Here is a 24,894-nt window from a genome sequence, read left to right as displayed (position 1 = left end):
TCAGTGCTGGTTGCCAATGAGCCCTCAAGGCGCAATGAGTATGAAAAGATGCCACAGTGTGGCCTGTGCGGAGTGCAGCAGATATCAAGCAGTCACTTGCATTCCTACACAGATACCCAGGCTAACGCTCATCCGTGTTAATTGGCGATTCAGCCATACAGCTTAATTTCATGGTTTTTCTAAATGTGCTCGATGAGACTCAAGGTAATAAAAGACAAGAACAGTTCCGAGAGAGACAGAGTGCAGACAGAGTGCAGGGAGTGCAGAGAGCGTGTCACAGCATGTTCATATGCATAGGTCCTCCGCACCACAACCTGCCCTAATGCGATGTTTCAAATAAACATAATTCCTAAAATCCCCGTTTAATTTGTGAAAGGTATTATTCTAGGCATTAATAAAGTTGTCCTGGTAATCACTTTGCATTTTACCATTTTTGTAGCACTTGAAGCCATGTGAAGCATTTGAGGATGTCCTAATCTGGCTGATATGGACATCCATGAGAAATATCAGATCAAAAGCTAAGCTGCCATAATTTTCAGTTTCCCTTCTGTTTTTGCAATAGTTTTTTTTTCTAAAAGTGAACAACAAAGGCTTTGATTGTGGCACACTGGTATTTACTTTGTTTCGTGGTCTCATTCTTGCACTTCAAAAATACTGTTTGACAGCAATACCCATTAGCACCAACGGACAGCAAGTGCCTGTGACTTCTTACACAGTCATAAAACTGAAGTCACATTCTAATCACTGTTGCGATTCTTCCTTGGGCCCAAATTCAAAAGACAAACTAAAAAAAAATGGGAAAAGGGAAAATACTGAATCTCTTCTTATAGAGCTAGCGAAATTTAACTTGTAATGTTGTCCTGTTTAGTTTTTAATGCCAGTGGTGCATGGGTGATACAGATCAGCGGGCCACTTCAGGATGTCCTCTGTAGGAAATTGAATCTAGCTATTATTCTGGTCCAATACGCTGTGATCTTCAGGTTTCTAAATAAAATAGCTTTGTCACCGTGAATTGTGACGCAGATAAAATTGTTAGACATCATTTTCTACGTTCCTGCGTCCTGTTTCTGCAAACCCCCTGTCTTTGTAAAAATAAATGCCTTCTTGCAGACGGTCCTGATCTCCCGCTGCCAGCTGTAGAAAGGCCCGCGCTCCTGTCTTGCGAGAGCGCTGTGGCTGACACGATACACCTCGGCCCGTCAGCTCCGGCTTGTGAAGCCGGTGTCTCCTGGCTCGGCTCGTGCCTGGCTTCTCCAGAACAGAGCTGTGCACAGGGGTCGGCCAGAAGAGCGAGTTCAGCCGACTGGTTGTGTTCGAGGAGCGTTTGGGGTTGATGAATCGTTAAGTCGCTTTTGCACCTAAAAGCATCAAAAGCTGGGAAAAAAAATGAGCGTTAATACATCTCGTCATGTGTTTTCTGCAGCCGAAGAGTCTCCGTGACAGTCTGAAATTTCCGATGAAAGCTTCACAAAAGCAGGAGGAGGTATCACATGAGCAAATATTTGTAGGGGTATCAACAAGCTTCAAGTGTGATTTTGTAATAACGTGCTGCCCGTACAGAGAAATCGCGAGACTTTGTGGTGTCTTGTGGTTTTCTTGTTGAAGAATGATCTCTAATTGTCATTGGACTGTGGGGTTTATATGATTTCAAATCAGATTATTTTTGTCTGCCAATGTGATGGTCTAAATGGGAAAAAAAAAATTATGATTTACTATTAAACTGCTTATAACAGAATTATCTTCGACACCAACCTAAGGTGTTTAATTACTTTCGTCCATATTAAGAGGTGAAGTTTCACAGACCCGATTGGAGACATGGACAGTCCGGCTGTGTGATCTCCTTTTTTGGTGTTGAACTATCACTTCCCCTGCTTCCCTTTACACTTCGTTTTCCCTTTTTTGTGTTTTATATCCCTTTAGACTTTATTCCCTTTTCCCTTTATTTCTACTAATTAGCAGTAATTGAGTCTTACCTAGATCCTAAGATTGGGAGAAGTAGTGCCTCCAGAGTCAAAGATGATTTTTTTAATAAAATAATGATTTTAACCATATGCGCACGATCGTTGCGCACCATGAAATCTCCATTCTGTTCAACAGGATATGTGCCTGGACACTGTGGATGACACTGCAGGACGGTCTGTCTTTAACACCTGAAGGAATGAACTGAATCCTACAGAACAAATGACTCAACTGGGCCTGTTAAAGCGAGCGTGTGGTTACCAGGTGGAACTCAGACTGAATTCTCTGCCTGCTGTCTTTCGTTTTAGCCCGTTGCTTTCGACTTTGAGGACGGAGACGTGCACATGTCCTCTCACGAGTTCAGGTTCCGCACGTTTTGCTCTGTGGAGTACGAAGGCCAGCTGTACATGACTCCGCAGAATTTCATCGAGTCGGTCACGATGAGCGAGCCCAAGAGTGAGTACCTGCGTTGCTTTCACCCATTAACGCGAAGTCTACCTTTTTAAGGGAATGGTGGCTGTACTGTCTGGTCAGTAAGTCTCCTTGGTGGTTCCACTCCTCTCAGCATTGAAAACCTGTAGGAGCGTAATTATTAATTACCCATCAATTTCCCTTCGGGGTCAATAAAGTCTCATCTATATATCTTATTATCAATTCCCCGTATTTCATTGCAATTACATGCTCACAAAAACGCAATAAGCATGGAGGTGTTTGTTGTAAGAGATGTATGCGTGTTGATATATTCATTGACCAACTTTCTCCCGATTAAATACGTTCATTTGCAATTTTATGCCTGCATTGATTTTAGTGTCTGTAGTTATTGTTGAGTCAGACAGCTTTCATACCCCTTACAGAGGAAATCTCGTTAATCCTGGTGGTACAGACAAGCTATCAAGTCCTTTCTGAGTGTGCCCTGGTACATTCATAGCTGCTTGTGGATGCTTTTATTGTAGCATGAAAACATTTTTTAAAATCTTACATGTGGTGAACTGTGTGAGTAGTTGCAAAATAGGCTTGACTGAAAAAAGCTAACCCAGACATAACACCTGCATTGAGATACAATCTCGTCCAGTGTCACATTTACCACTTGTTTCTGAAATAGTTACAAAGACTTTCTCGTTGTGCACTTGGGATCAAAGAGACTTCATTCTATTTCTGTTTTTTTGTTTGTCCAGCACAGTTTTTACTGTGCCTTTTTTATGGACTAGTGCAACACATTTTTTGCCTTGTCGGAAATCAGAATTCAAGTTTTTAAGTTTTCATTTTAACACTTGAAAGTATTTTCCAGCAAAGTTATACATTTTCCATAGATTGATTGTGGAGCTGATGTAAATGTAAGTCAGTACATACTGGAACAATGCCATGGTCAGATAAATCCTACCCTGCCACACTGCTTTGATTAAATTGCAAAGCTACCAGAATTCCAGTTCCTGTGCTTTTAGTAGAATACTGCTGCTTAGAGGTGTTGTTCCCAAGGTGGAATCAGGGCTGAAGTGATTTTGACTAACAAATCAGAATTGAAACGATTGAGAAAAGGCAGCCATACATTTGGAGATCAAATGATTGGATCTAAGAAACATATCATTTAAGATTCACCTGGATCCCTAAATTCACAATTTATTACTGACAGAAATCGGGGATTTTACATCACTGAAGGATTGCAAAGGAGTACTGACTGGCTACAGGTTGATGCTATATTTTAATTATTTGGGTTGGTGACTTTAACATTATTTTCTCTGGAGTTAAAACAAATGCTCAGTCTTCACTAAATCCAGGAGTATCCTTTGTGCAGTGAGCATTCACTTAAAGGTTTTTTTTGGCAAGTATGTGTGGCGAAATGTCTTAATGAAGTTTATGGTTTTATATTGTGGCTGTAAAGCTTGAACTGTGTGTGCTCAGAGAGGTAGTTACAAGCAGTCTCTACAAGACCTTTATTTTCAAAGGACACATGGTGAAGCTTTATGATCTAAACAGATAAAAACCAATAATTTGGTTAAAGTATTAACATAAATCCTCTTGCAAATCCAGTTTTATACCTTGGTAAACTTATAAAACATTGGTGTAGAATATGCATTTCTTTAAGGCTGAAAGTATCCTTATTTCTTAAGTCTTCATATTTTGGGCCTTTTTCTTCAGTAAATAACTCGAAGGACGTGTCAAGTAAAATATTTTATCAAAGGGTATTTTTATTTCCTTTCTTCTCAAAGTCAATATTTAGCAATTCTGTACGAATGTGCTTGGTATATGTGCCATATATCGAGGATTTACTGCATCTTTTACACCTTTTCTAAATGTGGGGGTGGATCTTATGTGCTGACCTGAAACAAGAAGCTTATAGGCCTTTCATATTTGGTAATGTACCTTTTCCAGAGCACTTAGAAACTTCATTGCCTAAGTTTTATTGTGCACCAGTGTTTATTTTTTACTTAATTGTAACGTTTACTATGATTTTTGTCAGGTCTTTGTGGAACAGCACCATGCCAGTAAAATACACCATCGAAGATAACTAATAGGAAAGCACCAACCTGTTGGGTGAATGCAGTAAAAAGACCCAACTAATTTAAACCATCATGTGCACAAAACATTAAGTTCACCAGAACAGGTCTTCATGTAATTTTTTTTAATATATGAAGAGTAGAAGCACAGTGCCATCGGTGTTAAAAGTTAGAGGAACTGTGCTGGATCTCCTGCTAAATGTATTAGGAAGTGCTTCTCATATAACAATAACTTTTATAATGGGTAGAGGAAATTGCATTTCTAAATGGGAAATGGTCTTTGATGATGCAGCCATGGTTTTTTCAAGTAAATGAAAGAATTAAAAAGAGCACGTGCAATGTGACTGTACATACTGTTTAAGAGCAACAGTGGAAGAAATAACTTTTTATGCATTTTTATTTATTGCTTTTCATACCAACATCATAAATCACTGTGAAATTTTAAATACCATTCTTTGTAATAGGAATCTCTACCTACTGTGGCTGAATAGCCATTCTGATGTAGTGCTATCCTCTCTAGTACTAAAACATCTATGCAGATCTCATCCTAATCACACTGACTGAACATTTTCAAGTCACGTTACATCGAGATCATTTCGAGATTTGAAGTTCACTGTCATTTGTGCAGGCAGTTTTAGTCTCAAATGCTTGCTGACTATTTGAAGTTGGTGTTTCTGACGTTCCTTCAAGCTGGTTGCTATGATGAAAAGTGCATCCTGGAGGGATTGTGCAGGACTTGTCTGTTTGCTTCAGATGGTGTAGGTTTTAAACTTTGCCAGTGTAAACTGTCTTCTTTTTAAAGTCTCTCTGTAGAGCAGCCACAGTAAATAAGGAATAATCTTAAGATGTTTGGGACTGCGAGTAAATGGTTCTCCTCTTTGGGAAAGTCACCAGAACACTTCTAGACCATTGTTTAAGATAGATAAATGACCTAGAAAAGTAATGTTTTTTAGTTCATTGCTTGGAAATGTATCAGTTTTCCTGTCAAGGATTAAATATATCCTGCTTTTTCTCCTGGAGTCCATTACAAACTTGTGATGTCAGGGGCTTTCTTAGTGTTGCTTAGTAAAGTTTTTAGTAAGGAATGTTGAAGACCTTTGTAAACATTTCTTTCTTTAGAAAAAAGCTTAAATTGGTAAATGTGTTCTGACTTCAAACCTTGAAACCATCCCTTTTCAAAGTACTACACAAATGAATGCCTTTTATTTAGATAAGAACAATTTTTCTACTTGAAATGCTTGGTTTTGGGGCATCTAATTTTGGGGATCTGGAGGGATGTTAAATGACGGTTGTCCTGTGAAACCTTTTCTTTTAAAAAAATAGTGTTTTAATATTAAAACATACAGAGCTGGATCTTGAGTTGTAAGTGAACTGTAAAAGCTAGAGAGTGCCGGTTCGGTTCCACTTTTTGCCACCAGAGACCTCCCAGTGCTGTAAGCCAGATGGCTCAAACACTGCTGTCTTCCAGGTGGGGTTACTGGTGCAGAATGGCCGCTGTGCGTCTCCCAGGTGGGGCTGCTGGTACTTCAATGGTATAAATGGTATTGATGGTACAAATCAAGGGATTATCATCAAGAAAATAAACATTTTTATCAAAATATTAGATTTTAAAAAGTAATTAATAATGTAATATAAACTTGAAAGTTAAGTTTTGGCAAGCCATGACATATTTTTTGGTCATTGTCTACGTGGTGCTTACTTTTGTTACACAAATTCTGTCAGGCATTGTGTTTAATGGCTTTAGAAGTTATATGTTTCAGGACTTTTGACTTCACTGATTGAAAAAACAACCACATAAACCCGCATAAACTCAGACAAGGCACGTTGCAGTGTAATACACCATCAGTGAGATAATCCACAACTGCCTTCCTAGTGTGTCAAGAGTAGGGTCATTGTCACTGTTATCTTCAGACAGTTGCGATAGGCCAAAGAGTTTAATTAACCAACAAGCACTTGAGCGTGTTTTATGATTGCTGTATCTTATCTCTTGAGGTAAGGTTTTTATTGAATATTGGAATGCTCAACAGGAGATTAGATGGGTGTATTTCATTGTGGCATTTGGTTTCAATGAAGATCTAAGTGTTTTCAGTCGGACATTTTCACTTTTTCATTTCAGTTTTGTCTGATTTCGAATCCTCCTGTGCTTGTGAGGGGGAATGTATGAAGGTCTCGCATGACATTATAAAGAGAAAGGACTTTATTTGCAAAGAAATTCCATAGTTCTTTCAGGTTTCTGTGATTATTTGGTCTTGCAGAAGTTTCCATTTCCTTGAATCTTACAAAACTCCAGTTTACCAGACTTGGCATTTTTTCAGTTTCCCTTGATTGGCCTTGATTGCTTGAATCCACTATGTATCTAAATGATATGTGTACCATGTATCTTTCTAGATACAGTATTTCTATAGCCATTGGCACACGTTTATGTTACAGATGCAGTCACTTTTTTGGTTTAGTTTGAGTCCTCTGGTTATCTCTCTGCTGTCCTAATATAGTAGGTAGATTAAATCATGACGAGATGTTACTACTTTGTCTCCTAGTTACTGCCATTTTTTCTCTGAGAGCACAATCTGCCATAATAAGCATCCTAAGGCATGCTTTTTTAACATGCACTGAGCACCAGTCACACAATAATTCCAGCTTTGTTATCTCCCTTTCTAAATATGGTTTGAAGATGGCTTTAGACCGAGCTTGGCTAGGAAGACGAGTTTGGATTTCATCCAAATCCAGTAACACTTGAATGCGTTTTGCTCCTTTGAGCACTGTGCTGTGATGTTTTCCATGTCATTCAGTGTTTTGCAAATACAATCACATGGTTTCATAAAAAATGGGTTTGACTTGCAATTAATTGGAATACATATTAATAATTAAATTAGATTAAATGGTTCAAAACGTTGCTGCTACAAATTGACACATTCTTTGCAGAAAACACACTTCTGTTCGTTTTAGAGATTTGGAATCTTTTCAGCACTTTTTGTGTGGATGGAATCATTAGTTAAGTCAGTGGTTCTGATGTTCCCCCGCTCGTTTTTAGTAACCACTTATGCCTGAGAGGGTCAGTTCTCAAATTTATTGTATTGGTTTGCTATATAGTGAAAGATGGTATTTAAATGCCCAAAATTGCTGCTATTTTTTACTGCTAAAATCACTTTACTTTGCATTAAAACGTGTGTCTTTTTGTAGGCAAGAGGCACTGGAAATCACTCTCTAAACAGGTAAGTAAAAGGCGCATTACTACACCACAGTAACTGGTCAAGCTGTGACTGATTTGTGGGCCTTTATGAAATTTAAATCTGTTAAAAATACACAGTGTTGAACTTCTTTGGCAAAATGGTTTTAATTACAGTTAATAACAATCTGTTTCATGTTATTTTTGTCACTTTAGGTTTGTTTTTTATTATCTTGAGATTAGTTTTTATCCAATCGACAACTTGTGTTATTGTTTTCATGAAGATACTGCACAGCAATGTGTGACTGAATCCATTTTAACACCTGACTCATTCAAAATGTTTTACACCCTCAGCTGGTCTGCACTGTTCTGTCTCTTTATCTTTCAAAGGAACTGGAGAAGATCCTCTCGGAAACTCCTCCTGTGTGGAAAGGAACGTCAAAACTTTTCCGGAACTTGCATGATCAGGGTAAGACGGATTTATCCTGAGAGGTTGACAATATCGGGATCTCTCATCCTGTACTCATCCTTCACTTCATCTTATAAAACGGCATGTCGGGAATGTCAAATCCTCACATTTAATGCGCCAGTGATTTACCAGGAAGTCACTGGGAAAATCAAAGAAAAATCTCGGCTCTTCCTTTTTCGGAAATGTACAGTAGCAACTTTGTTTCTAAGATAAGCAATGAAGTACCTAACATGCGCATTGTAGACACAGAACAGAAGTTAATAATTATTTTGCTGTGCACTGTGTTTTTTCCACTTAATTTGATTTCAGGAAGTTCACTCTGGAATATTACCAGTAGAGTAGACAGTATGTAAGCATGGCTTCGGTCACGTGTGTGTGGCTGGGTGGCAGTAGGGCAGCAAGGGGATGAGTCCTTGGTTTAGGGGGTGATACTGTAACTGCAGCTTTTTCAGGAACTCAATGCCAGAGTAATCTAAAAACAGAGTTCTACGAGTTCCACTTCCTAGTGCCTTGTTCTGTTGTTTTGTGTATTTCTGGCAGCTTGTCACACACATACCACACAACGGGTGACATTAAAGTAAACCCTGATGACAACCCTGCAATTAGGGGATAGGGACATTTCCCCCACCAATGAGTATTTTAATACATGTATTTTTGGAAATCCACACCTAAATAAAAAGCAAAAAGAAGACGCAATGTGAACTTTCTTTGTCCATTGTGCTATTTCACTTCTTCATCCCTTTAACTTGTTTTGAGTTTTCTTTTCTGCACAGAAGTATTCTGTTTTTAATTATTTGGTGACTTAATTAAGTACTGTTTTTCAGAGAATGTTTTGTCACTGGAAATTATATCATGGCTCCCCCGGTGATATTCGGACAGACATGCAGTTTTTAAGAAAACCACATTATGCGCGCACAGACCTATAGAAAAGACCAATATTCACTATACGGGTAAATGAGAATAGCATTGATCTTAATGCAGTGTTACACACTGGGATTTAAAAATAGTGTTTATTGATACAGGAGTACCTTTACCGAGTGCAGGTTCAAACACCCTGAAGTCTCTGGCTGTGTGAGGAGTTAATTCCCGAAGTTAAACACTTCAAGGGTTTGGGTTGGTTCTGTTTCCCTTTGTTTTCTGTGACTCAAACTAAGTGCCAATCCTGGGATTAGGATTGATAATCCTAGCGCTGAGCAGCGAAGCTCCTCAGAAAGCATGGGATTGATCTGTGAACAAAGCCGCTGTTTGGAAACCGAAGGGGAGTGTTTGAACTCTGGAGCGTTGGGACATGTTTCTGTGCCCATGTGTGATCACTGCGGTCAGTGCGAATCCTAAGAGTGGCCTCGAATTACATTTCACTCATAGGCACATTATGAGAAGGCGTTCCGTGGAATTTCTTGTTTGTATCAGTCTTAGGTATTATAGGGGACTTTGCTCAGAAATTATTTTTTTCCTTTTAACGATGAAGTTTTGTGACTTTTATGAAGAATACTTGGAATCTTTCAAGTCCTTTTGAGTTCTTCTACTCCCCCTTTTCGTGTCTAAAATAATTCTAAAAGAAACATTTTCCTTGTTGTTGAGATTTTTTATCTCGGTAAAAACAAACTTGCAACAGACAAAACGTGAACCGTTATTTTTTACATTTGGCTGTCCGGAAGCATAAATTCGGCTTTATGGAAGCTTAAAAATAAATTTTAGTTATACTGAGAGTGGCTTTCCGTCTTTAGATAGGTGATTCATAGAGAATTTCTTTACTAATGGAAGAAAAAACAACCGTGATAGGTAGAATCTATCTAGTATGCCATTCTTCAGACAAATCTTCTGAACACCATATTGATATGGATCAATATTATTGAATCAAAAGGAATGTGGGGATAAAATAACAGTAATGTTTGGTAATACTTGCGTACAGCAGGGAAAGAGTGAGAAATAAGTGACAGTTCCCAGTTATCTCACAACAGATGAAAAATACAATCTGTTGGCTGTTGGTGTGGCCAGGAGAGACTGAACAGTCAATTCCTGTTTGTTTCATTACGGAGCCATAGCCATTCCAGAACCTTTCTCCCATAACACTCAGAGCAGCCACCCAGAACTATCTCTGCCCCGGCCACTGTCTTCCACTGCAAACAAGAGGACAGAATGCTTTGAGGGTCTGCCTCGTACAGCATCTCCTGGGTCTACAGGGATGTTCTCTGACAGTTGCTCTTCCTTTTCTTTTGTCCCGCAACAAAGGGAGTTGTATCAAACAAAGAAAAACCAGGTCCTAAATAATGAACTCCAAATCGGTGACAGATGGCTAAAGAATGTCTTACACCTCATTATCGGAACAGGGGGGGTACCACAGGACCCACAGGGCTGCTCAGTTTTGTTTGGGTTTGTGTCTGCGTACGGTCACTTATGTTAAGCCTCCATTTGTGTGAAGAGAACACCTAACCACCATTAAGAGGATTTTATCTATCTGAAGAAAGTAGTCAATCAAAAGCTTTGAAAAGTATTTTAAGCATTGCATCAGAGTATTGCTGGATAAAAGCATTTCAGTGTCTCCCTTTTAAGTCTAAATCTAAACACCACTATATTTTTTTGTGTGCATATTGTTGTAAAATAAAAGAGAAATATATTATGGAGAAATATGCACTGATTGGAAAACCATTTGATTGTTGTTTTAGGTATCATTGCTTACACTGAATATCTGTTTCTTCTTTGCATCTTGACAAGTGAGTATCTGTAAAATCTTCTATACAAATTTTCATGTTTCATATATATAACCTGCAAAGCTTTGTAATGTTGTGAAGTTTCATGTATAACATGCTGACAGCTTTGTAGTCTTAAGTTTGAAAATCAGTTTAATAAAACAGTCCCAGGATCAGAATTTCAATTATATTATTTCTCTTTTTTTTTCCAAAAACAACTGTTGAAATTGTGATGATATTTTTTCATCTTCTGTAGTCCTATTATTTCAAAGACCAGAAACTATTTGTATTCATAAATGTTTAAACCATGATCCTATGATTCTTGTGTTAATGTTTATCTGAAATATTTATGTAAATATATTATTTTAATACTCAAATTAAAAAGTACAAAGTAAAAAGTCAAAGTGTGCAAGAGACTGGCTGTGAAACTAAAGTTAAAATATTTTTAAGTACCATTTGATGATTTGCCTGCTCTCCTGCTCCTGGAAAAATACAATCCTAGATTATTCTATTAGGTCAGTTGGCTGAACTTGCTCCTGTTCTGCCCAGATTTATTCTGCTCATTTGCATTTTTTTACTCTTTTAGAGCCTCACGCGGGTTTTAAAATAGCTTTCAATATGTTTGATGCCGATGGGAATCAGATGGTGGATAAAAAGGAGTTTTTAGTGGTATGTATGCTATTTTAATTTTAATTCATACAGGGTAATACTTGGTGATAACTTGTTTTTAACTAGTCCTCTTTCATCTAATGGGAGATGATACAGTGTGATAAACCTGAGAATTTCCCATTGCATTAATGTGGTTTGGGGTCCTTGAACAATGCCGACATCTTACCAGTATTTGTCCAAATCATAACTGGCAAACCAAATTAAAATGATTAAAATTGTCTTCCAGCCATGCAATATATTCTAGAAATGGACTAAAACTTGTTAACTGTTTGGATCTAATAAGAATTTGTATTTTGGGGCAAATTATCTCATTCAGATTGAATGTCAAGGAAGAAAATAAGTCAGTATATGGAACAAATTATATTCATCTGAATAAAGGTCAGTTCTGTGAATTTGACATGGACAGATGTTTTCACACTATGTGTTCATTCTTTTTTGCATTTGTTGAAAAGAATTAAGTGTCTTTTAAGTACTTTGCTAGTTTCAGCGTTTTTCTTTGTTGTGTTACCTGTTTTTTTATGTTTTGACATAAAAAACATTGCGTTTTAAAACTTAATTTATGCAAACCTTTGATTAAATAGATGTAAGTGAGTCAGTATAGCACTTTGCAATTGCTTCTCACCAATCTTATCTTAGTAAGGATAACTGAAATCTAAAATTGTCAATAGCTTTCCAGTGAAAAAACGTGTAACACTTTCAGATATCCTTGACTTTCATTTAATTGTACATTTAATTGTAAATCCTTTCTGATTGGATATGTCAGCCATTTCAGGCTTGGAAGATGGCTTTTTTGTTTAGTAACACAGTTTTACCTTTTTAAAAGGTCGGCTTTTATTTTCTGATGTTTTAATGTTCTGATCGTACCATGTGCCTGGGCAGCAGAGAGACTCTGCATCTTGGAACAGCTCTGTGTTGTTCCCTGACATCCGCCACTCGCATTCCTATTTGCTGAAAGATCATTCTTTCGGTGTTAGCCTAAGATCTCAGAACGTCTCAAACCCTTTTTCTTTAATTTTTTAATTCTTGTTCCTGAATCTGCTTGCTATGAACGTGTTAACTATTGTGCTGTCACTGCAGGATTGCTAAGTTCACATTATTGCTTTTAGTTTTTTAGATGGACGATAAACAGCCATACATACATTTTACATACCAGGGGGCAAATATTTACTTTATCAAAAACAAAAATCATATTCAGTGATTGGTAAAGTGAAAAATGAACCTTTAGGTTCTCTACTAATTATTTTGATGGAAGCATTGCACCTAGTGCAGTTTCATTTGTAGAAATGTGCTTGTCATTAATTTTCAATGGGTGTTTCTAAGTTTCTTTTGGTGATGGTACATTAACCCAGGAACAGAAAACTTTTTTCTGTATAGTTTGGCTTTTATAATTGTCGATATCCGTATCAAGAAAGAGGAATCGCTCTTGACATTCCCTGGCGCATCAGCCTGTGTTTCAGAGGATCACTAACTTCGGGGGCCTTGAACGTGCTGATGTTCCTCATTTCTCCAACAGGACTCATTGTTTCTCTCTGTGTTTGTGATGAGCCCTTTTCCTCATCACAGCTCTCTCGGGATAATTCTTTGTAGTTCAAGCGGGAAAGAGCACGCCAGGCAGGGTTTGATCTTGAGGTAGATTTTAGATGTGTTCTACAGCACTTTGCGTGAATGGTGATTCATGAGCGACTTCTGTCTCACGCAGCTACAGGAAATATTTCGCAAGAAAAATGAGAAGAAGGAGCGCAGAGGTGATGCTGAGAAATCTGCCCTGCTGGTAAGGACGCTCACAGTCACCTCCTAGCGAGTGTGTCTAGTGCAGGAGGAAAATCGACAAAAAACCCATTGTACAGTACCCCTGGAGCAGTTGGGGTTAAGGGCCTTGCTCAGGGGCCCATTGGAGTAGGATTCCTTTGGGGGCCACAGGATTTGAACTGGCAACCTTCCAGCCACAGACACAGATCCTGAGCCACAGAGCCACCACTCCGCCCTGACTTCAGTTTCAGAAGGAGAAATTCGTCACAGTAGATTTAAAAGAAAAACAACCTCAGTATATATCTTTGGCATTCCAAACATTTCAGAGTATATTCTTGTCACAACTGAGATTAAATATCAATTCTATTTCAATTGAAGGAAGGATTTCACTTAGGAAACAAAGTTAGATATTGTTCTTAATGTTAAAATGATAGGAGCCTGGTCTACTTTAATTTATAAAAAAAAAACATTTGTGTGTGCATCTGCACACCTCAAGCAGCATATGCTATTTACAAACATTTATAAACACTGACTTGTAACAAATAGGTGATTCTTTGTACTTTTTTATCAATGGTAAGTCCAAACAAATTATATGCTGATATTAAGGAATAATTAATGTAAAGTTATAATAAAGTAAGTATTTATCAAGAAATGCACATTACAGGCTATGATTAATTTTTCATGACATTAAGTACATAGGAAATTATATTATAGAGTTGGATATTTGACTTAATTTGAAGTTGCTGAAGATTTCTGTCTCAGATCTTACAAAATTCCATGTTTATGAGGTCAGGGGTTGTGATGGGTGTAATATATACATTCGTGGAGCATTTATCTGCTACAACTTAAGCCAAAATGTAAGGTTTGCGTACTTAACTAGCAAAAAATGTTTATACACATCCATGTGCGTGTAAACACCAGCTGCTGAGTAGAGACATGCCTGTGACCAAACTTGGAGTTCAGAGTCCAGTGAATCTCAGCACTTTCTACTGGAAAACGTGTCTTTGCTGTGGACAGAGAACAAAACCTTATATTTAGTATAAATTTGATATTTAAATATCCCAAATCTAATCTTAAGTTTTTTTATATTATAAAATTCAAGTCTTCAACTTATAAGACAACATTAAGACAAATAAAACAATTACAATTCTGACAGCACTTAACGTTCATGTTTTCCTTTTGTCTGTGTTAAAAGGAGATCTGCCTTTCCCTTGTGAAGAGGATTGTGTCTGTGTTATATGCAGCGTATTGAATGCTACTTATTTGGAGTCTCAAACAAAGTATTCAGTTCCTTATTTTCTGATTGATATAAAGTCACTGAAAACGAATCTTTCTCCAGTGAGATGACCTTGATTATGACAAGGTTAACTATGGTTATGAGTAGCTTCTGTTTTACTCTCACACAGTCCAGTAATGATTACTGCATCTGCTTTTTAACTGATGGTATGGGATTTATTTCCCCAACATAAATCATTTTCAAATGACTTACTGAAGTATTCCGTGTTTACTTATTATTAATGATTAAGATTGATTCAGATGAGCTTAAAATGCACCACGTTTCCGTGGAAGTGACATTCCTAAAAACATATTTTTATAGATGGAAAAGACGCAGGAACTGGAGTAAAACTATAAAAGCAAAGACAGCTAAGCAGACCAGAAAGAGATAATGAACTGACAGAAGCCCCCAATCTGTACTTCGCAAAGGGAAATTGTGACCTCTTTTTATTTGGATACAGTTATTTTACTGCACCTCAATTGCTAACTTTCGCATCAGAATCTTTGATAAATTGCAGCAACTCAAACATGATGAGAATGAATATGTTTGCATTTAAGGCTTAAGGCAAAGAGTGTGTGTTAATACTGTGCCTGTTTAACGACTGCCTTGCGTGTCCTAACATGTTCTGTTGTTCTTCTTCCTTTTATCGCATGCTGCTCTCTGAAATCTGACTCTGCATCCTCCTTTTTCTGTGTGTAAGAATTTGCAACTTTATGGATATCAGTATGCTCCTGTCAGCAGCGTATGTATCCCACCAGCATGGTATTTCTCCATTACTGAGTGCAATTGTTTCTTAAAATGCAGATTTTTAGAAGGACTGTAATTTGTTTGTACTGTAATTGAGGGGCGGGGGGTATCAAGCAAAACTCGCATGAAAGTTGAAGTGACTCTTTCCGAGCAATGTGTAGGGTGATTCAAAACTCACTGTGACTTCACCTGAGGGTTGAGGGTCGCTGAGGGCGCATCAAAGACAGTGAAGCTGCTCTTTGAAAATGAAGCCAGCATCTTCTCCAGGCGAGCTGAGGAGACTCTGGTTTGGCTGCCACTTTGTGACTAGTGGGTGCTGTTCTGGCCTGGCTGCAGCCGCTCTGCAGTCACTGCTGCGATGGCTCTCTTCCCCAAGGTATTGAGAAACCCTTCCCTGCCTTTTCTGGTTCCCTGCTACTCGCGGCTCCTTACTTGTTCCAGTGCCTTTTGAATCACCTTGTGGGTTTGGGTGTTTTCTCCCCAGTTCCAGATTTATCGATTTTGTTTTTAGATGTCAGCTTGTGGGCCAGAATGACACAAATTGAAACTTGTCAGGCTTATTAAAGCTTTTAAAATGTTTCCCTTGAAAGAAGTTACACAACTTGAATGGAATACAGTTGATTTTTTAATTTTGACAGCTCTGCTATGTATATCTGATTTTTATTATTATCTGTTTTTATTTATTATTTTTTTATTATTTATCTGTTGTTTTTTTATTATGGTCACAATTAGCACTTAATCTCAAGGTGCTCCATCAGGTTGTTGAGGCAGATTTTTAATTGCTGAAATACTGGTGGCCTCGAACCATAGCAGAAAAAAATGCGCCCTTGTGTATTGAAAATGAATGAAACCCAGCAAAATCTTTATCCCATGTGCGGCCAACGTGTCTGTTTAAATTTATCATACTTTTTAAAAATACAGTGAAAGTGTCATGCCTGACAGCTTGTGGAGTATGGTTTTTACTCTGTTCAACGTTTTGTTGCACTTTTAAGATGTGTATATATTGTACTTATGTATACAGCTGGAAGAAGTAAGATGTGGTCCCCTAAGAAAGGTAGTCCCATTGGAAAGCTGACTCTCCTGAGCAAAACTGGATTTTGTATGGATTATAAATGTAGAAGATCTTCCAAGTCCTTATTTAACCAAAACTTCTTAATCTGCTATTGCCCAACGAGTTTGACAAGGTAGTAGTGGAAGTCTTAAGTATTTATTTGTAGTCACGCCTCACAGCTTACCTGAGTAGCACAGGCCACAGCTGGATAGAAATCCAAATCCACTTGATAACATTCCATTAAACTAATTAAAAGCCAAGAACGTAAAGCAATAGTTAACTAGGAAGCTGAAGAATAAATTGTTTTTCTACCCTTATTTTTTAAACATTTTATGCACAAAGACAGCAAGGTGCCTCACAGCTCTTTGGCTCTGAGTTTGAGTCCAGACCAGGGTGCCTTCTGTGTAGCTTCTGTCTTCTCTCCTTGTTTGCGTGGGTTTTCTCAGGCCGCCTCTGTTTCCTTCCACTTCTCAAAGACTTCTCAAGGAAGGACATGCTGGTTAGGTTTATATTGATAAATGATGTGCCTTTGTGCATGTGGATCCTGAAGTGAACTGGCATCCTGTGTAGGGCCTTGTGCTCTGTGATGGACTGGTATCCTCTCCAGGGTGCGGTCCTTTCATTTGTCCCTTGATGGACTGGTTTTTAGGGGTCTGTCCAGTCTTATGCCTTGTGATGGACTGGTGTCCTGTCCAGGGTGTGTCCTGTCCTGTGTCCTGTGATGGACCGGTGTCCTGTCCAGGGTGTGGTCCTGTCCAGGGTGTGGTCCTGTCCTGTGTCCTGTGATGGACCAGTGTCCTGTCCAGGGAGTGTCCTGTCTTGTGTCCAGTGATGGACCGGTGTCCTGTCCAGTGTGTGGTCCTGTCCTGTGTCCTGTGATGGACCGGTGTCCTGTCCAGGGTGTGGTCCTGTCCTGTGTCCTGTGATGGACCAGTGTCCTGTCCAGGGTGTGTCCTGTCTTGTGTCCAGTGATGGACCAGTGTCCTGTCCAGTGTATGGTCCTGTCCTGTGTCCTGTGATGGACCGGTGTCCTGTCCAGGGTGTGGTCCTGTCTTGTCCCGTGTTTCCAGGATAGACTCCTAGTTATAATGGATGGACATTAGATGGATAGATAGATGGACTTATTATTGCTTTTTTCTTTGGTAAGGAGGAGGTTTCGGGGCTTGGGTGAATCATAAAACACACATCCATTGAAGCTTGTTTGACAAACATGAGGTAATCGTGTCTTCTTCTGCAGTGTTTAAATTAAGTTAAAGCGAGGTTTCAAATAACTCAAAAGCCCTCATGCGCGCTTCATTTCCAAAAACGAAGAATACTTCAGACACAGTGGAGATGCAGTCAAACATAGCTGGAGATTTAAGGGCATTGTCTGCAAAGGACAGTTCTCACTGTAAAACAGTTGATTTATGTTACCTGCCTGCTGTCAAATGGAGTTCGTTGAGGCATATTACCTAAATTAAACTTGAGAGGCCCTCTTCTGTGAAATCAGAGAAACGTGGACAGGCCCCCATGCTTCACTTATACACTTTCTTCAGGAGTGGTATTTTGGCTTTTGTAATATTTTGACCCATGACCCATATATACCATTAAACTTTAGGAACGTGCTTTATTACAACTGATATGGAATATTGAAGTCAGGGCTTTTAGAGTTTTCTAAGGCTGTTTTGATTCACAAGCCCTGTTTCAAATGGTTTTCATTTTTATCACCCCCTACCCCCCCAGAAAAGAAACTAACCCAAGATGAGAACAGGCATAAAAACTAGAGAAGAAAAAAAGAAAATCTTTTCATGCCTACATGTTAAGAGTTCCCCTTTAAAATTGTGGTTGGGCTTTTCCCCATATATTATAATTAGAAATGTATAGCTTTTATGATACTAGATAGGAATATCACTGCGCATTAAAGGATATTCCCTTAATTAGCTGTAGGATCATGTCATAAATCTGTCTCTTCTGAAAATTATGAAGTGCTTAGGAAGAACAGTGTTTTATCAGGTGTGTCAGCTTTCATTTTTCCCTTTAGGCATGAAAGATAAAAAAGTAAGAAAAAATATTGTGAAACGAAGCAAGGAACACACATAAAAACATGTGTACGGGGGACTGCTGTACTGCAGTTCACGTCTTGGCTGCCAGCGATGTTTTCTCTCTGGGGTGTATTGTTTAAACATGAAAGCACCCGTGCACTTTGCAGAATCGACACAAACAGGGCAGCACCAGTAACTCACAGTGGAATGGCCACTTCTGGTTTGGTTTCTTCCCTCGCTGTTATTATTTGTTCAGTGTTTCAGGGGCTGTCCCATGCTCCAGGGATTGTGCCCTGTGATCCCTTCTCTGACAGCTGGGGATTTCAGAGGAAACAGAGCCCTGCGCCATGCAGTGAGTCATTGATGGCGAATCTAGAAAGCAGGATTACTCAGTCCCGAGCCTCATGACTAATAGTGTTTTTGATTCCATTTTATCCAGCGGTGCTGCAGAACATGGCAGAGGTGTTTGGATTTAACTATGCAGATCACAGTATTCGGTTTTGTAATGACACAAGGATTCCCTTATTCTAATCTACCTTCACTTAAAGAAGGAAAGAGCACTGCTTCTAAAATCACCGTACTAAATGATGGCTATATTACAGAAACCTCCCAACTTCCAGCACTATGTTACATGTAAAGTTCAGCCGTCACAAGAAAATTGATATTACAGATTGCATTTTCCAGCCTCACATGTCTCCTACATGCGCTTTCCTGACATTTAGGATGGGTGTCAGGGTTTCAGAACAAGTAGTACAGTAAGATCTCAATAGCACTATTTTGTTGTCTGGAACCAGAGGAAGAGGAGTATGCAATTCAATGTGAGAGAGACATTTTACAGATCCAAGCAAAAAACCTTATTCAGATCTCATCAGTATACCAGTGATGGGGATTTAAAACATGCAAATAAGAAAACAGAAACCAGTAAAGGTTTTTGCCATACCCTCCCACAAACAGCACATGCCTGTATAGGCCACTGTGTCTATGAGCTGTACTAGCTAGTGTACTTTTGTAAATGGTATTATTGAAATTCAGACTGGGTGGGGTAGAATAGAATTAAAACCACTTTATGTATTTGTCACTCTTGAGTCTTGTTTCATATGAGCCATAATTGAAATACTTAACAATCACAGTTAAAATTTGACGTCCTCTGGGTTTCATGGGTAGCTAAGAGTTTGTTGCAGTGGTTTTCCTTGGATATAGACTCGGATCAGTTGTTAAGAGATACAGTTAATGCACGATTTCCTACCTAAAACTGGGATGTCCCAACTAAAGTTTGGAAAAGATGGCTCACTCAGGAAATTTCCTGAATTTGTGAATTGTAGCCTGTGGTGGCCATGAAAAAATCCAATAGATACATAAGTTAGGAGAAATGTTAAAATAAGGAAGGTTTTCTGTATTATGTCCCTAGAGTCACCTCTTCACTCAAAACAAACTAGGGACTAATTTTGCATAACAAATTGTCGCTAGCACAGTTGAAAGTAGTGCCACTCTCACTCTTCTGCTTTGTTGTTCTGATGAAATTCAGGCGCAACAATGCAGTTCCTTCTGTTTCTTTTGAAAAACATCTTCCTTGCTGCCTAAATTTCCTCCTCCAGATTAAAAAGAAGAAGGCCCCTACCTGCTGAGCATTGAGATTAAATGGTTCTTGTGAGATTCAGGTTAACTGGTTTCTGTTTTAGAATTCCTTAGTTATTTAATCCTCAAACAGGATCAGTAAAATGTTTTTTACTAATTGCTATGCTTTTCACAACCTCTGCAGGTTCTTAAAAAAGATGCTCAAGATTGTGCCCCTAGGAGCTACTGGGACATTCTGAGGCGAAGCACAAGCCAAGTCCTCTTTTCAGACCTTGCAGAGGTCTGGTCATGTTTAAATATCAGATCCTTGTAAAGGAGTGTTTTCTTTCACCTCTTCATGTAATCCCCTCATTTATGTTCATCCCAATGTCGTCCTATTCCCCATACGGTTTTGAATGCACCCTGTTTTATTTGTTGTCTTATTGAATTTTTTAAACAGTATTGAAAACAGTAGTTTAGACGTCTTCCTGTTCTCAGTGTTTATTTTGAGCTGTAATTGCTGCTTTTTGAGCCATCTCTGAGCCCCGATGAGGAGAACGGGGAAAAGCATCGCTCATGTTTTAGGAATATTTTACAAATTGCTAAAAATTTTAAAGGCTGCCATTTTGGTGCAATTGTCTGACAGCATACTTGTTTGTGAGTACATGATGCAGAAATCATATTTGTTACAAGATTTAAATTATTTAAAATTTTTAATTGAGCAGAATCTAGGCGGTAAGGAAGGATCTCAGTTTAGTCCTCAACGCAAAGATGATCTTCTCTGATACAGTTAAATGAAGCTAAGGTGTCAAGGTGGGGAGATTAGCACTGCAAACATTATGTTTCCTGGGTCCAGGGTTCGACTGTGGGCTGTGAGTTGTGTTCTGTGCGGCTTTTGCATGTTGTCTCTATACCCACCCACACTGGCTTTGTCCCGGTGCTCTAGTTTCCTTCCCAAGACATGCTGGCTAGGCCTTGCTAAACTTCCCCTGGCCTGGTGTCCTGTCCAGGGTGTGGTCCTGTCCTGTGCCCTGTGACGGACTGGTGTCCTGTCCGGGGTGTGGTCCTGTCCTGTGCCCTGTGACGGACTGGTGTCCTGTCCGGGGTGTGGTCCTGTCCTGTGCCCTGTGACGGACTGGTGTCCTGTCCGGGGTGTGGTCCTGTCCTGTGCCCTGTGACGGACTGGTGTCCTGTCCGGGGTGTGGTCCTGTCCTGTGCCCTGTGACAGACTGGTGTCCTGTCCGGGGTGTGGTCCTGTCCTGTGCCCTGTGACGGACTGGTGTCCTGTCCGGGGTGTGGTCCTGTCCTGTGCCCTGTGACGGACTGGTGTCCTGTCCAGGGTGCGTTATTGTATTACACCTTGTGCTTAAAGGGATAGGATCCAGTTTGCCGCAGTCCTCGCTAGGAATAAGTCACTTACTGATACAGGATGAGTGGGTGAGTGAAAGGAAGCTGACTGCAGATGATCAAGGTGTCCCTTTTCTAATCGCGTTAGGTCCCTATTGTAACTGCATACAGCTCAGCAGAATTTGAACTCTGTTAGGGGATTCTGGGGAAAAAGAGGCTCAGATATATTTTAAAAATTTAAAAGATTTGCTTTGAATTGTACAAAAACTAATTCAAATCATTTCTCATTTGTTCTTGTGCCGTGCTTGCCTGATTTCCTACTACAGTTTATTCCCATTGAAAGTATGTGTGTTTTAAGTTTGTGTTATATGTTACACATTTGCCTCCATTTCTGAAGTTGTATCATTACTTTAACCTTTTGTTTGAGAACTCAATGCAACAATGTCTCTCTTCTTTATTTTAAACACTCTGCCACAATAGGACTTTAGACTAGAGGTATAGAAGGAGCATGCTTGAATGCAATGGTCACTTAGGAGAGAGCAGTGATTGGGCACTGAGAAGTGTGGCATGAGTTGCTCTGTTGCAGCTGTGAGCATGGAGAACACGACCGCGCGGTCTCAGCTCGTTACTCGCCTTTTTCTAAAGCTCCTGTCGACTTATTAACCTGCAAGACTGGGGAGCGCCTTTCAGGGCCCCTTCTGTAGGCTGAAAGGCTTGAGACTGTGTTATGTGTGGGCATCACAAGCCATTAGTAAATAAACAACGCAGTCCTCCTAATCCACGTATGCTCTTTCTGTGTTTCAATTTCAGTTTTTCAGTTGTTCTTTCCTCTTTAATCCAACTCCAGTTCCACATATGTAAAAATGAACTGAAAACAATATGGAACTGGAATGAATTTTAACCCTGACTTTAACACATACAGAAAGCATATAACAAGCATTTTATTTATACCCAGCTGGTCATGAGCCACATTCTTCCTGGGATAGTCGCACTTCAGCCATATCCTGAAGTCTAAACACAATACATAAAACAATCAGAACTGAGTCTTTAAATATGACTTAATTTTGTTCAAACCAGCATTTAGTTTGCACCTAGAAAAAGGTGAATTCTTTTATCATAGTGTGTTTTATGTTTTGTGCATATGTGCATGAAGTCTACTTATAAGTTAATTTGCCTGTGATTGATGGATTGCTCTTTTTCGCCTGTCTTTTGTCTGTGCTTGTATGTTTGCAACAAAAGTACACAGTGCATTTGTATGTTACTTTTGTGATCGTAACTGTATCTCTTCTTTTAATGCGGAAGTCCAATGACTTGTTGATCCTTTCTTTTTGCAGTCATTGCGTTTGTTTAAACAAATGTTTTCTTCTTTCTACAGCGTGCCGAAGAGAACATGATGATAGATACGACACTGTTGGTGCATTTCTTTGGAAAGAAAGGGAGGGCTGAGCTGAACTTTGATGATTTTTACAGGTATACAATTTTCAACATTGTTGAACTTAAACAAAGTTGATATGAGTTTGTAAGTGGATTTATTTTTTAAGATAAACAGGAAATAAAGCTAATGCAGTGTTTCAAATGTCAGTTATACCCATAGTGCAAGTGCAGAAAAACATAAAATCTTTTTTTTTTTAGATTTAGATTTTAAGTGTTAGGCTTTATAGAAAAGCCGCATTGTTATCCATTTAAAGTTGTCAGAGTTCTTTACGCTCATCCATATGAGCACCAGAAAGACTAAATAACTTTGTTGTAGATATAAACAAAACTTCACTTCCAAGAACCAGCTGTTTGTGAATGTTTAATAAGAATTATAGCATCTGATTGACCCATCAGTCGGTGAGATTCACACCGTGCGCTGTGCCAGTGAAGCCCAATCCATCATTCAGGATCCCAACCATCCCACGAGCTGTTCTCCCCCCCAGTGATCTGACAAGCAGTACCGCACTGTTAAAGCACGGACCACTAGACTCAGGAACGGCTTCTATCCCACTGCAGCGCACATCCTCAACAGCACCTCAGACTCAGGGCACCTCTGCACGTCTGCACTTTTTGCATGTGATTTTTTCACTACTACATATTGTTCTCCACAACATATTTATGGATTTATTGTTTGGGTAGTTGTTATTTATGATGTTTGTCACGTGCTGTCGACATTGTGCGGTGTTGTCTGATGTACTGTGTATGTCCTGAGAGATTGGTGTGAAGAAGCATTCCAGTGTACTCCTCTACTTGAGTACTTGAGTATTTTAAGTTCTGGCTTAACCCTCGTGAGTGAGGGAGGCCTACTGGTCACAGGCTGAGGAGGCCCGACCCTCACTGAGGGAGACGAGTGACCCTAGAGGCAGCGGTAAGGGTGGGGATGGGCTGGAGGGGCGATTAATGCAACAGAATTGTTAATAAAAATAAGTGATAGTTGTGATTTAGAACAGCTGTGTGAAATTGGCCTTTTCTGTCGTTGCCCTCCCGAAACTCAGTTAGGAACTTCCTTTTATAATGTGTAACTACGGCAGAGTAAATTCAGGTTTGGAGGTGATGAACACAGTGATGCTGTCTACGACTGAAAAAGAATTATAGTTGTATTGTTGCTTTGGGATCATAGTGAGTTTTCATCAATGTTGCAGATTCATGGACAATCTGCAGACAGAGGTTCTCGAGATAGAGTTCCTCACATACTCCAAAGGGATGACAACCATTAGTGAAGAAGACTTTGCTCGTATTCTGTTGAGATACACAAATGTGGAGAACACAAGCAGCTATCTGGACAACGTGCGCCAAAGAATTCCTGATGAAAAGGTACAGTTTCCTTTTTTCACATTGATGAGGCATCCTTATTCTGTCAAACACCTTTCTTGCCTGGAGCTGTAGTGTGCAGAGATTATTCGCATCCTGAAAGCAGCCTGTTTTTGTCAAGGTTTGTTCTGATTTATCTATTTAAGAGCACTATTGAGACTTTTTTATTGGCTGTCTTAATGACTGCAGAAAGTGTATAAAAATAGTGGTGTTAAAGGTTTTAATTGTATGATCGCTGCAGCTGTGATATTTATTTCCCTTGTGTGAAGGCATTGTTGATTTATGATAAAATCCCTTAATTATATACCTCTATATAGTTTTGTTCTCAGATTCTGTCTGGGATCTTCATCAAGAGCTACCAGTTACAAGGATTAGATCACATGTGGTGCTGAATTGAAGTATTTTTATTTAATGTCTGCTTCGTGATGCAATGTTACATCATGTCTTTTTACAAGAAAAACGTTAAATGTCTTGTTTTCCACAGGAGACATTGTTCTGTAGGGCAGGATACTGCAGTGCCCCTATGAGCAATTGGAAAACAGTGCCGTTTATTTTCTTCCCCTTCCACTGACTCTCATGCAAAGAAGTTTCTGGCTTTTGCTAACGGAAGAGCAGGTTGTTGGTAGATAACTGCTGATAATTAAGTGGGTCTTATGGTTGGGTTAAGAGATATTTTTAAAGAGTTCAGCACCAAACATAGCAAAACATTGTGTGTAACTCTTTAGCTCATTTGTAGGACAGTGAATGTCTCCTGTCGGCAGGGTGTCTCGGCAATAAAAGAATTTAGTGGTGGACAAACGCATGAGTGACAAACAATAGGGCTGGTGTTACATGTAATCTCTCAGGCATGGGTTGTTTTGGATAGATCCCCTGTGTTTGTGTTTATGCAAGTATCAGGTTAGTCTGCCTTAGAA

The 24,894-nt window shown here is 39.2% G+C and overlaps 1 protein-coding gene across 5 annotated transcripts in view; it reads left to right on the top strand.

Annotated features, from left to right (window-relative positions):
* Positions 1 to 24,894, top strand: part of LOC102694997 (calcium uptake protein 3, mitochondrial) — a 36,066-nt gene that overhangs the window by 3,719 nt on the left and 7,453 nt on the right. The window contains exons 2-12 of one of the 5 annotated variants that reach the window (XM_015345722.2): positions 2,268 to 2,415; positions 7,635 to 7,666; positions 8,011 to 8,089; positions 10,756 to 10,803; positions 11,366 to 11,448; positions 13,148 to 13,219; positions 15,174 to 15,215; positions 20,052 to 20,147; positions 21,674 to 21,688; positions 22,569 to 22,663; positions 23,812 to 23,983. In XM_015345722.2, the coding sequence (XP_015201208.2) occupies positions 2,268 to 2,415; positions 7,635 to 7,666; positions 8,011 to 8,089; positions 10,756 to 10,803; positions 11,366 to 11,448; positions 13,148 to 13,219; positions 15,174 to 15,215; positions 20,052 to 20,147; positions 21,674 to 21,688; positions 22,569 to 22,663; positions 23,812 to 23,983 (882 nt within the window). The remainder of the gene's footprint in view (positions 1 to 2,267; positions 2,416 to 7,634; positions 7,667 to 8,010; positions 8,090 to 10,755; positions 10,804 to 11,365; positions 11,449 to 13,147; positions 13,220 to 15,173; positions 15,216 to 20,051; positions 20,148 to 21,673; positions 21,689 to 22,568; positions 22,664 to 23,811; positions 23,984 to 24,894) is intronic. The other 4 variants (XM_069193425.1, XM_006630116.3, XM_069193426.1 and 1 more) reach the window with 4 other exon arrangements.

The sequence above is a fragment of the Lepisosteus oculatus genome, chromosome 1 (genome assembly GCF_040954835.1).
Source record: "Lepisosteus oculatus isolate fLepOcu1 chromosome 1, fLepOcu1.hap2, whole genome shotgun sequence".
NCBI classification, from domain to species: Eukaryota; Metazoa; Chordata; class Actinopteri; order Semionotiformes; family Lepisosteidae; genus Lepisosteus; species Lepisosteus oculatus.
The sequence above is the reverse complement of the archived record's forward strand: the minus strand, read 5'-3'. Positions and strand labels throughout refer to the sequence as shown.